Source organism: Ranitomeya imitator, chromosome 5 (assembly GCF_032444005.1).
Source record: "Ranitomeya imitator isolate aRanImi1 chromosome 5, aRanImi1.pri, whole genome shotgun sequence".
NCBI lineage: Eukaryota > Metazoa > Chordata > Amphibia > Anura > Dendrobatidae > Ranitomeya > Ranitomeya imitator.
Genome location: NC_091286.1, coordinates 44,361,824 through 44,374,180, shown reverse-complemented (window position 1 = coordinate 44,374,180; position 12,357 = coordinate 44,361,824). Strand labels below are relative to the sequence as shown.

General features: G+C 41.3%; 1 protein-coding gene across 1 annotated transcript in view; it reads right to left on the bottom strand.

Annotated features, from left to right (window-relative positions):
• Positions 1–845: 845 nt before the first annotated feature.
• Positions 846–12,357, bottom strand: part of CAMKMT (calmodulin-lysine N-methyltransferase) — a 553,085-nt gene continuing 541,573 nt past the window's right edge. Inside the window, exon 11 of the mRNA XM_069768616.1 lies at positions 846–1,060. Within this exon, the coding sequence (XP_069624717.1) occupies positions 986–1,060 (75 nt within the window). The 3' untranslated portion in view covers positions 846–985. The remainder of the gene's footprint in view (positions 1,061–12,357) is intronic.

Below are 12,357 nucleotides of genomic sequence, written 5' to 3'. Positions count from 1 at the left end.
ATCCAAAAAGGAAAAAAAAAAAAAAGAAAAGAAACAGAATAACATAAAAGAAAATCAATTTATTTTGGGGAGGCGTCCAAGGGGTGTTACTGGATACCCAATTCTATTAATTATCCTAAAATTGTAAAAAAAAGAAAAAAGTGTAACATAATAGGAAATCACAATCGGTTCTTTTAAACATTTTCTTAACTAGAAAAAAAATGTTCTAAAAAAAAAAAAAAAACAATTTGCCAGAAAATAATATACTGGTAGATTTTAGCCCACGTTGGGTCTTTGATTTGAATTTTCACAATAGGCCATTGTAGCCTAGAAAATAGTCACCCGAGCACCGAACAACATTACATTGTAATCACATACAGTGGTAAATATTCATGAGAGCTTTGCCTGATTTGATTATAGCATTTATCTGTACTGTAGAATGCAACATTTCCATAAATAAAACAAGGTGTGTTTTGGTAAGATTTCGAAAAGAACACCCATTTTCTTTGGGGATCTGATTAGAGCTCACTTTTCATCTTAAGAGAGGCCCTAAATGTGCTCTTCTTCTACCTAAACAGATAATAAGCACTCGGTGTACTCCCCCTTCTTGACTCAACATACTGAGACTAATCGCAGATAATTGAGGAGGAGGAGCAGAGGGCCGGGTGAGCCTTTGTGTCCACAGGACAAATGGTCAGTTCATGAGGCTTTTGTCTGATCCACTGATTTCTTATAGTTTACGGCAGAAGGGTCGAAGAACAAGAAAATGTAAAAAAAATATATACATATATTTATATCTATTTTTGCTATTTTTTTTTAAATGTTTTATGTTGTGGTGTGCGGAATAACACAAACTCTGGTTTAATTTTATGTTTTATTTTATGTGAATTTAAAAAAAAAACACAACAAAAAAACAAAACAACATTAAATGCCCTTGAATATACATGATGGTGCGTCAGAAGAAAAGTCACTTGTTAAGATTCTCTGATTCCACGCATGAACGTCACTATCTTGATGTGAGGATGAGTAGTATTGGATAATGGATATCTGGGTGATAAGCTTCACTGGCTTCTTCTTCAATCTGTAATAAATAAGAATAAAAAAAAAAAAAGGATAAGGGAGTATAATACAAGAATACCTCCTCCATAATGCAATGGGATCTGAGTGCTGCAACAAACAAGAATAGAGACAGTAAACAGGTTGTGAAGAGTTGTGTCCTCAGCACCAGTAATATAATACAGTATACAACCATCGATCTTCTATAGAGGGGCCTTACCTGAACATTTTATTTAATAACGTCACAAATTGAAAAAATAAATACATATAAAAAAAAATGCAGAAAAAAAATAAATAGAAAAAAATAAATGAATAAATATAAAAAGTACACACACATATATATAATAACATATACATATATATAACATATATATAAAATATATATATATGTATATACCGTATATTTTAATTCAAATAAAGAATATTATACAAGTATATGGTGTGACATTATCTTTTTACGCTAAAGCTTTTGACCTATTTGTAGAAAAACGTATGGTTTCAAATGCAAAAATACTATTTTTCTTTTTGTCACTAACCAAGTTCAGCATAAAAGTCCGAAAATAATAAATTGTGGATACTATATATATATATATATATATATATATATATATATATATATATATATATATCTATGTATATATATATATAAAATAATCTTTATTTATATAGTATATATACATATATATTACGGTATATATACACACACATATAAAAGTATATACATATACACACATGTATGTGTTGTGTGTATATATATATATATATATATATATATATATATTTATTTATTGCTGGCTATCTACCCAATCCGGGCATTAAGAGATCATCATGATTCCGCAATTATCTCAAGGTAGGTGAAATACATAAAGCGGCTGGTATATTGGCTAGAGATTAAATATAGAAAAGCATTATAGCATAGCTGAGACAGGAGAGGACGAAGGGGGGAGAGAAAGAGAAGTCACGTGACAGACAGTAAGCGGAAAGCATGGACTACAGGTGATGTAATTGCATTATAATATCTGTCGTTTACAATGTTATCGCCTCGCAATGAATTTTCCCCTTAAATGACGATTCTATTTATTTAGTTACAAAGACAGACTAATTCTACAAATAGTCTAAAATTATAATAATATTTTTTTTTTTTACATCCACTTCACTTAGAAAATATTTATTGGCAAAATTATTATTTTTTTTGCAAGATAAATAGCAGTAAAAAATAAATGTAAAAAAGGAGCCTTGAGACTTCTAGTGTAGGTGTTTAGCATCGGGAGAAAATATCTTTTGTGTAAAAATGTCAAATAAATTGCCTGCTGTACGGAAAACACATTTCTCTAATTAAAAAAACACTTTTATTGTTTCAGATCGGCGAAACGTAAAAAAAATAAAAACAAAAACCCCGGTTTGAAAAGAAAGCGATTTTCCAATTTGACACGCAGAATAAGGTCGAAGAAAGCAGCCAAGGAGGCAATAATATAGTTGCTATTAGTAGCTTTATGGGTTACAGTGTAATTGGATGTAGCAGGCTCAGACCCACCGGGTGAACAGCAGCTGCCGGATAGAGGGGGTGGTGGGGGGGATTGGTGGGTTTCATACTGTTTACCTTAAAGACAATTCACAATTATCAACAACACTCTGCAGAGATTGGAAATATCGGCCACTAGGGATGGTATTTGAATAAGTAAATGGAGGCGAAAAAGTCTTAAGTCTTTACCCCGTACCCCGTGATAACGGAACTCAGATGCATTACTATAAGAATATGAATAGTTTTTTTTTTTTTTTAAATTAATAAACAAATGCACTTTTTAATTTATTTACTAAAGACAAATAGACAAAAAAAATAAATAAAAAGTGGCAACATACCTTTCCTTTTTATTTTTGCCTTGTTCCTAGAAGATGGTGTCGGTACGTTTGGACAAAAAGCGCCGGCATATAGCGTAGCATTGCACAGTTTTGATTACAGGCTTTGCTTTTTTTTTTCTTTCTTTTAACGGAAATAAAATTTCACAGCTAACAATGAAAGGTGAAAAGTTTAAGAGGCAAAGCTGTTCCTCCTGATCACTGACTGTTAATCAGCTTCATGGGTGGCTGCCTAAATCGGTGGATTTTTTTTTTCCTTCTTTCCCCCTGTAACTTGCTTTACTGCCAAGATTGTAACTAATTTCCCCCCCCCCCCCCCCCCCCCCGTTGTAGGAGGAGGAGAAAACATCTCCCCGTAGAATGCAGCTGCATATGAGTGACGTGACGCGCTAATGCAGAGGGCAAAAATTAAAATTCATGAATCTCTTCACAACCATTTGTGTAACAAGATTAAGACGAGACAGCAGAAAATAGCTGCATTATCAGACTTCTTACAGTTCTCCAGCTGGTTACGCTCTATTCCAAAACAGTAGGGATAAGAGGATAACATGCAGCCTCAAGGAAAACGCCTCTTCTTATTTTTGGGAGCAAAAAAAATCATCCTCGGGAAGATGAGGCATGAACGATACGTACAGGCAGAAAAACGCAATCCTGCCAAACAGGCAGAAATATTGAGTTGTACTTATCAGCGTGAATGTAAAACGTAACAAAAGCCTTTTTCCGATGAACAAGGGACCTGCAGCTAACAATTTACACAACAATGTTGGACAAAACACACTGGTGCATTGAAAAGAAAAGAAATTGCAGCTCAGGATGGCGATGACAAGAAGCCAGGGCAAGTCGGTCTTTATTACGACACTTGTAACAAATGAATAAAATGAGATGTAGTTTTAAGTGTAGAATATACAATAAACTTCACTCGACATAGTGCGCATGCAAGCAGAAGATATTCTGTAGATTACTTACGGATAAGAGGAGCCAAAAAAAAATAAAGAGAGGTTCAATTAGAAGAACCCCCCTCCCCCCGCTTCTAAAAATATGGAAGAACAAAAATAAAAACAGCTTAAAAACATCCAACTAAAAGAAACAGATGTTAAATAAATATATATATATCTATATATATTATATTAAGAAAATGGAGGCAGCACATCAAATGAAAAAGTGAAAGAATTTGTGCTTCTAATAGTCCATAATGGCGACATTTTGGTTCTTGATGAGAACCTTTTTCGAAGCATCTCATAAAGAATCACATCGTCGCTCGCCATTATGGACTTAAAGTTTTTTTTAAATTTTTCATTTGGTGTCCTGCTTTCATTTTTCTTATTAGGTTTGCACTTAGTCCGTCTTTTGCCTGAGCATCTAATTTTCATTTATGTAGAACTAAGAAAAAAACCAGTCAAAGGAGACAAAACTAAAAAAAAAAAAAGTTTTGTTTAGAAGAAATCATAGTCCATAAATAAAGCTTCAAATACAAAAATATAAAACGTGTTCTGTAACTAAGTAAAGAAGATCGCATTTTTTTATTTTGTTTTGTGCATTTTCAAGTTCAGTTAGAGGAGTGAAACACATAGGGTACCGTCACACACTGCCATTTCGATCGCTACGACGGTACGATTCGTGACGTTCCAGCGATATCGTTACGATATCGCTGTGTCTGACACGCAGCAGCGATCAGGGATCCTGCTGAGAATCGTACGTCGTAGCAGATCGTTTGGAACTTTCTTTCGTCGCTGGATCTCCCGCTGTCATCGCTAGATCGGTGTGTGTGACACCGATCTAGCGATGCGTTCGCTTGTAACCAGGGTAAACATCGGGTTACTAAGCGCAGGGCCGCGCTTAGTAACCCGATGTTTACCCTGGTTACAAGCGTAAAACTAAAAAAAAAACAAACAGCACATACTTACATTCTGGTGTCCGTCAGGTCCCTTGCCGTCTGCTTCCCGCACTCAGTGACTGCCGGCCGTAAAGTGAAAGCAGAGCACAACGGTGACGTCTGTGCTTTCACTTTCACTTTACGGCCGGCAGTCACTGAGTGCGGGAAGCAGACGGCAAGGGACCTGACGGACACCAGAATGTAAGTATGTGCTGTTTGTTTTTTTTTACGCTGGTAACCAGGGTAAACATCGGGTTACTAAGCGCGGTCCTGCGCTTAGTAACCCGATGTTTACCCTGGTTACCCGGGGACCTCGGCATCGTTGGTCGCTGGAGAGCTGTCTGTGTGACAGCTCTCCAGCGACCACACTACGACTTACCTACGATCACGGCCAGGTCGTATCGCTGGTCGTGATCGTAGGTAAATCGTATAGTGTGACGGTACCCTTAGTCTACAAATGAGAAGCTTGAAGTTGAATGTTTTTAAAGGTTTCCTATGATGTGGTGATAAAGTAGAACAATTACAGTCAGGCTCTTCCTAGCCTAAAATGGCTGCTTACGCTGTAAGCACATGATGTACAGTAGTAAAAGGCAAGCAATACAGATAAGACTTCACTCTCAGAATGCAAAATCTGTGCGGCAAAGAAATACGGCGTGTGTACAAGGACCCTTATGGGTAATAATAACATGTATGTAACATGGACTACAAATAGAGATAACATTAGGATTATTTGTACATTCCATTTAATACTTTGGACAAGTCAAAACCTCAATAGATAGAGAGCCACTAAACGCTGTACATTTCTATAAATATGATATAAATATATGAAATTAGGCTTTCTTTCCATGAATTTAAATGATGAGTGTCTGGAATATCTGCTTGGAGTGTCACGCGTAACCCACGCCAACTAATAGAGTAGTGACCCCCAAAAGTTGCACTGGAGATCTAATTTTCATATCCTTTTCCTATGCATGTCGAAGCAGACCTCCGTTGAAAGCCTCTCACAAAACCAACCAGTTCCAGGTTCTGTAAATAAAGGAGGGCAAGAACTCTGGAAAATCTGTCTCATTCATCCTTTAGGAGGAGATTCCACATTGGCTTAGTTTCCTTAATCATGTTTCAAAACTCTTTAAAGGGTCAGACTTTGACTTAGGCCGGAGTCACACTACAGCGAGATACGGCCGAGTCTCGCAGGTTAAAACCAAGCTCTGGCACCGGCACTCCGGAGCGGAGCGTGCGGTTCCATGTATTGCTATGCGGCCGCACGCTCGGCTCTGGACTGCCGGTGCCAGAGCTTGGTTTTAACCTGCGAGACTCGGCCGTATCTCGCTGTGTGTGATCCCGGCCTTAAGCTACGTTCACATTTGCGTCTTTGGGCGAAGCGTCGACTTAATGCAAAACGCATATACACAACGCAGCGTTTTTTTACGCATGCATTGTCCTCAAATGCTTTTACTGTCTAGACACTTCATCAATGGGTTTTTCTTAAAAGGCACATGCATTGTACAATGCAGGTCAACGCAGGCACCTGCGCCCTATGCGTTTATCATAGACACTAATGTGTTTTATTTACGCATGTACGACACAAGTGTGTTACATGCGTTTTTGATTGGAAATTTGGCGCAGGCAATATGCTACATGTAGCGTCGCCCGCGCCCTGTCTGGTGCACCCAAATGACGCATGCGTCGTACAACGCATCACAACGCATACCAGCGCCTGTCCATGCGCCCCCATGTTAAAGATAGGGGCGCATGACGCATGCGTCGGTATCCGTCGACGACGCTGCGCCCAAAGACGCAAATGTGAACGTAGCATTACAGAGTGACTACTGCCAAAATGCGGAACCGAAGAGACTGCTTTCTTTCTCCTGAAGAAGAGATAATTTGAATACAATTTTCCCATGAAGCATTAGCTTGGCTAATAAATCTCCCTTTGCCAGCTGATGGTTGTTGCAAGGAAAAAAGTATACGGCCTAAACCTCAGTCCCAATTTTGGCAGAGAGATAATTTGCATACCCTTTTCCCAGATAACATTGCTCAGCTTATAATATTCTTTGCCAGTAGAAAGGCTCCACAAGTCAAAACAGTACCTACCTTGACCTCTGTCAAAAACTTTCACCCAGCACCTTGCTCTGCAATAACAGGGAGTCAAGAACCCTGAAGTAGACTTTATAGAAAACTTATTTATCTACCACTATAATTTTGAATGTAGAAAACCAATCAGACTACATGGAGGGAAACCTACGTTGTCGCAGGGAGAACATACAAACTCCATACAGGTGTTCCTCTGGTTGGATTCCCCATGAAGACCTCATAGTGTAGCCAAGAAGCCAACAGAAAGCAATGTAATCTGAATAAAATTGTGTTCTTTGAAGAAAAAACTTGAATATGCAAGAACTAAAAAAGGTAATTAAATATAATAACCTATAAGAAGCTATAGAGAGAACATACATGCCTCTAGGAACTGTAGAAAGCACAAGGACCTCTAGGAACTGTAGAGACCACACTTACCTCTAGGGGGCTTTAAAGAGCAGCCAAACCTCTAGGTGGCTGTAAAAAGCACACAATCCTATAAAGCAGGGGTGTCAAACTGCAATCCTCAAGGGCTGCAAACAGGTCATGTTTTCAGGATTTCCTTGTACTGCACAGGTGATAATTTAATCACCTACACACATAATGATTACAGCACCTTGTGCAAAGCTAAGGAAATCTTGAAAACACGCATGGTTTGCAGCCCTTGAGGAATGCAGTTTGACACCCCTGCTATAGAGGGCTGTAAAAAAGCACACAAACTTCTAGGGGTATTCAAAAGAGCATACAAACCTCAATAGGGCTATAGAAAACACACAAATCTCTAGAGAGGTGTAGAGAGCACACAAACCTCTGGGGGGCTGTAGTGAGCATACAAAAATCTAGAGGGATGTAGAGAGCACAGAAACCTCTAGAAACATTATAAAGCACACAAACCTATAGGTGTTTGTAGAGAGCACACAATCCTCTGAGGGGCTGTAGGGAACATACAAACGACTAGAAACTACAGAGTCCACACTAACGTGTAAAGGGCTGTAGAGAGCACACAAACTTCTAGGTGGCTGTAGAGACCACACAAACCTCTAGGGGGCTATAGAGAACCAAAGTCTCTAAGGGGCTGTAGTGAGCATACAAACATCTAGAGGGATCTAGAGAGCTCAGAATCCTCTAGAAGCTGAAGTGAGCATACAAACCTCAGGGGGCTGTAGTGAGCATACAAACATCTAGAGGGATCTAGAGAGCTCAGAATCCTCTAGAAGCTGAAGTGAGCATACAAATCTCACAGGGCTGTAGTGAGCATACAAACATCTAGAGGGATCTAGAGAGCTCAGAATCCTCTAGAAGCTGAAGTGAGCATACAAACCTCTGGGGGCTGTAGTGGGCATACAAACATCTAGAGGGATCTAGAGAGCTCAGAATCCTCTAGAAGCTGAAGTGAGCATACAAACCTCTGGGGGCTGTAGTGAGCATACAAACATCTAGAGGGATCTAGAGAGCTCAGAATCCTCTAGAAGCTGAAGTGAGCATACAAACCTCAGGGGGCTGTAGTGAGCATACAAACATCTAGAGGGATCTAGAGAGCTCAGAATCCTCTAGAAGCTGAAGTGAGCATACAAACCTCTGGGGGCTGTAGTGAGCATACAAACATCTAGAGGGATCTAGAGAGCTCAGAATCCTCTAGAAGCTGAAGTGAGCATACAAACCTCAGGGGGCTGTAGTGAGCATACAAACATCTAGAGGGATCTAGAGAGCTCAGAATCCTCTAGAAGCTGAAGTGAGCATACAAATCTCACAGGGCTGTAGTGAGCATACAAACATCTAGAGGGATCTAGAGAGCTCAGAATCCTCTAGAAGCTGAAGTGAGCATACAAACCTCTGGGGGCTGTAGTGGGCATACAAACATCTAGAGGGATCTAGAGAGCTCAGAATCCTCTAGAAGCTGAAGTGAGCATACAAACCTCTGGGGGCTGTAGTGGGCATACAAACATCTAGAGGGATCTAAAGAGCTCAGAATCCTCTAGAAGGCTGAAGTGAGCATACAAACCTCAGGGGGCTGTAGTGAGCATACAAACATCTAGAGGGATCTAGAGAGCTCAGAATCCTCTAGAAGGCTGAAGTGAGCATACAAACCTCTGGGGGCTGTAGAGAACACAATTCTCTAAGGGGCAGTAGTGAGCATACAAACATATAGAGGGATCTAGAGAGCTCAGAATCCTCTAGAAGGCTAGAAGGCTTAAGTGAGCATACAAACCTCTGGGGGCTGTAGTGAGCATACAGACATATAGAGGGATCTAGAGAGCTCAGAATCCTCTAGAAGTCTGAAGTGAGCATACAAACCTCTGGGGGCTGTAGAGAACACAAGTCTCTAAGGGGCAGTAGTGAGTATACAAACATATAGAGGGATCTAGAGAGCTCAGAATCCTCTAGAAGGCTGAAGTGAGCATACAAACCTCTGGGGGCTGTAGAGAACACAAACCTCTAAAGAGATGTAAAGAGCACCCAAACCTCTAGGCAGCTGGAGAAAGTGCACAAACCTTTATCTGGTGAAATACATACTGACTTCAACAAGTTACATTAGATTTCATCAGGTTATTTCTAAAAACCATAAAATAACTCTCTTCAGTAAGTTAACAAGAGAAGCACGAAAATTTACATATCAGAGATGGCAGTTCTTGCATGGATAGAAATATTGCCTCCTAATTTTCAGAGGAAATAAGTTGGTTTATAGAGAGTTAGTGCAATCACATCTCACTAAGTAACCCTAATAAGGAAAAAAAGGCCTACATCTAGTTCAAGAAGAAAAACGATGGCAATGCAAGTTGTTCACATACCAAGAAAGTCTTCTTCTTTGCTAGTAATCTATAGTAAATTCTTATTACAATGCATCCTCTTCCAAATTGTTCTTCCAGTTATAATCATCTTCAGTTGAATTGGATATTGTGGGTCGAGACAAGCTAAAGCATAAACGGCACCCATACTGAGCAGTTGTACGAGACTCCCACAGCGGCCAAATGTGCACAGTTTGGGAGCTGACATGCAGTACCGAAGAATGCTTACACTGGTCATCGGTCATGGGGTGGGCTTCAAGCAGCTGACTAGTACATGGTTGTCAGGCATCGGACCACCACTGATTTGATATTTACAACAGTTTCTAATGCTAGGACTCCATATCAAATCCTTGGAAAGCCCTTCAAAGGGTATGTGTTAGGTGCCGGGATTCTCCCACTGCACGGGGTAGATCCCAAGACTTGCCTGCATCAGTGGCTCCCATTCAGCTTTGACTGCTGCGGGTGCTGCTGAGCATAGACATCGGTTCCAGCGCCTTGCTCAGGCTCATGCTATTCGTCTGGTTACTGCTGGCTCTTCAGCCAAGCCTATGGTAACCAGCGGTAGTCAGCGACGAGCGAACACTCTGGAGACAAAGTCCAGAGATCACCCTACTCAGCATGCTCGTGATGTGGCGACGTCTCATTGATGGTCGGTTGTCAGCTGCTCTGGTGATGTGGCAGCTCCGGATTGGTCCACGGGCAAGGTCCTGTCTGACTGGACTTGAGCTGTATGTATAAAAGGTTCTCAGAGGCGCACGCCTATGCGCTAGTATCAACCATTTTCCGTGTGTGAATGGACTTTGCAACTGTGTAGTCTGTGTCAGCATGTGCTCAGGGTCGGCTGTATAGCCAGTAGAATTCCGGCACCTCTGTAGAGGAGTTTGTGTGGATTAATAATAATAATCTTTATTTTTATATAGCACTAACATATTCCGCAGCGCTTTACAGTTTGCACACATTATCATCACTGTCCCCGTTGGGGCTCACAATCTAAAATTCCCTATCAGTATGTCTTTGGAATGTGGGAGGAAACCGGAGTGCCCGGAGGAAACCCACGCAAACATGGAGAGAACATACAAACTCTTTGCAGATGTTGTCCTGGATGGGACTAGAACCCAGGACCCCAGCGCTGCAAGGCTGCAGTGCTATGATTCAAGACTAGCGTATAGCCACTAGAATTCCTGCACCTCAGGAGAGGAGTTGTTTTGAGTGCAGTTGCGGACTGTTTGACCACTGTTTGCTACCTGCTCCGTTAGTGAGCTTCGGTCTTCTGTGAAGTTAACAGGGATCATGTCTAGCATCATATCTATCTTTACTGTGTGTGAGTGACAGCTCTATTGCAGAGCATCTGCTCCGTTACTGTGTGCGAGTGACACAGCTCTATTGCAGAGCATCAGCTTCGTTACTGTGCGTGCTGTTCACTGAGTGACGTCTAACTCAGTGAGAGCTAGCAATCGCTCAATGCGTTCTCCATCATTGTTCACATTAGCTGCAGTTTTACATCTCTGCACAATGGAACCCGGGTTGAAATTACACTTCCTCATTAAATTTATTTAGTGCAGTCCACCAACACTAACAATATGTGCACACAACATCTTTTACACGCGGGTGAACCTGCCGAGTAGTCCAAAAGGAATACACTTCAAGACATGCCATTAGTTTTGTCCTGAAGGGTCTTACATTACATTTTTTGGTCATTTTCTCAGTACTTATTCTTCATTTTGAGGATGCCTGAAGACTGGTCAATTCAATTCTTTTAGCCTCTCGGTGTCTTTTTAAACATGAAGCAGTTAAAAGATGCTCAAGAGCTTGATCTTATGAACAGCAAGTCATTTTATGGAGAAAATGCATATTGATCTTTTTGAGACTTTTCTAAGTTCTTTGTCAGGTGGGTTTCAGAGCAGATCCACCCAACAAAAACATTGTGTGACACATACCCTAACACTCCTCATACACAGACTAAGGCCGGTTTCACACGTCAGTGGCTCTGGTACGTGAGGTGACAGTTTCCTCACGTACCGGAGACACTGACTCACGTAGGCACATTGAAATCAATGTGTCTCTGCACATGTCAGCGTGTTTTCACGGACCGTGTGTCCGGGTGCAAAACACGGAGACATGTCAGTGATCGTGGGAGCGCACGGATTACACGGACCCATTAAAGTCAATGGGTCTGTGTAAAACACGTACCGCACATGGACGCTGTCCATGTGCAGTCCGTGTGCCGTACAGGAGACAGTGCTACAGTAAGCGCTGTCCCCCCAATGTGGTGCTGAAGCTGCCATTCATATCTTCTCTCCAGCAGCGTTCGCTATGAAAAATCCTTTTTTTTTTTCGTGTTTAAAATAAAGATCCCTGTCCCCACCCCCCCCCCCCCCCCACACCCTGTGCGCCTGCCTACTGTTAACAAAATACTCACCCGGCTCCCTCGCAGCGTCATCTCCGCCCGCACCTTCTCCTGTATGAGTGGTCATGTGGTGCCGCCGATTACAGTCATGAATATGCGGCTCCACCTCCCATATGAGTGGAGCTGCATATTCATGACTGTAATGGGCGGCACCACGTGACCGCTCATACAGGAGAAGGTGCAGTGTGGAGAGGAGGCTGCGAGGGAGCCGGGTGAGTATTTTATTAACAGTGGGCGGGCGCACAGGGGGTGGGAGGGGGGTGGGGACAGGGATCTTTATTTCAAACACGAAAAAAAAAAAGGATTTTTCATATCTTCTCTCCAGC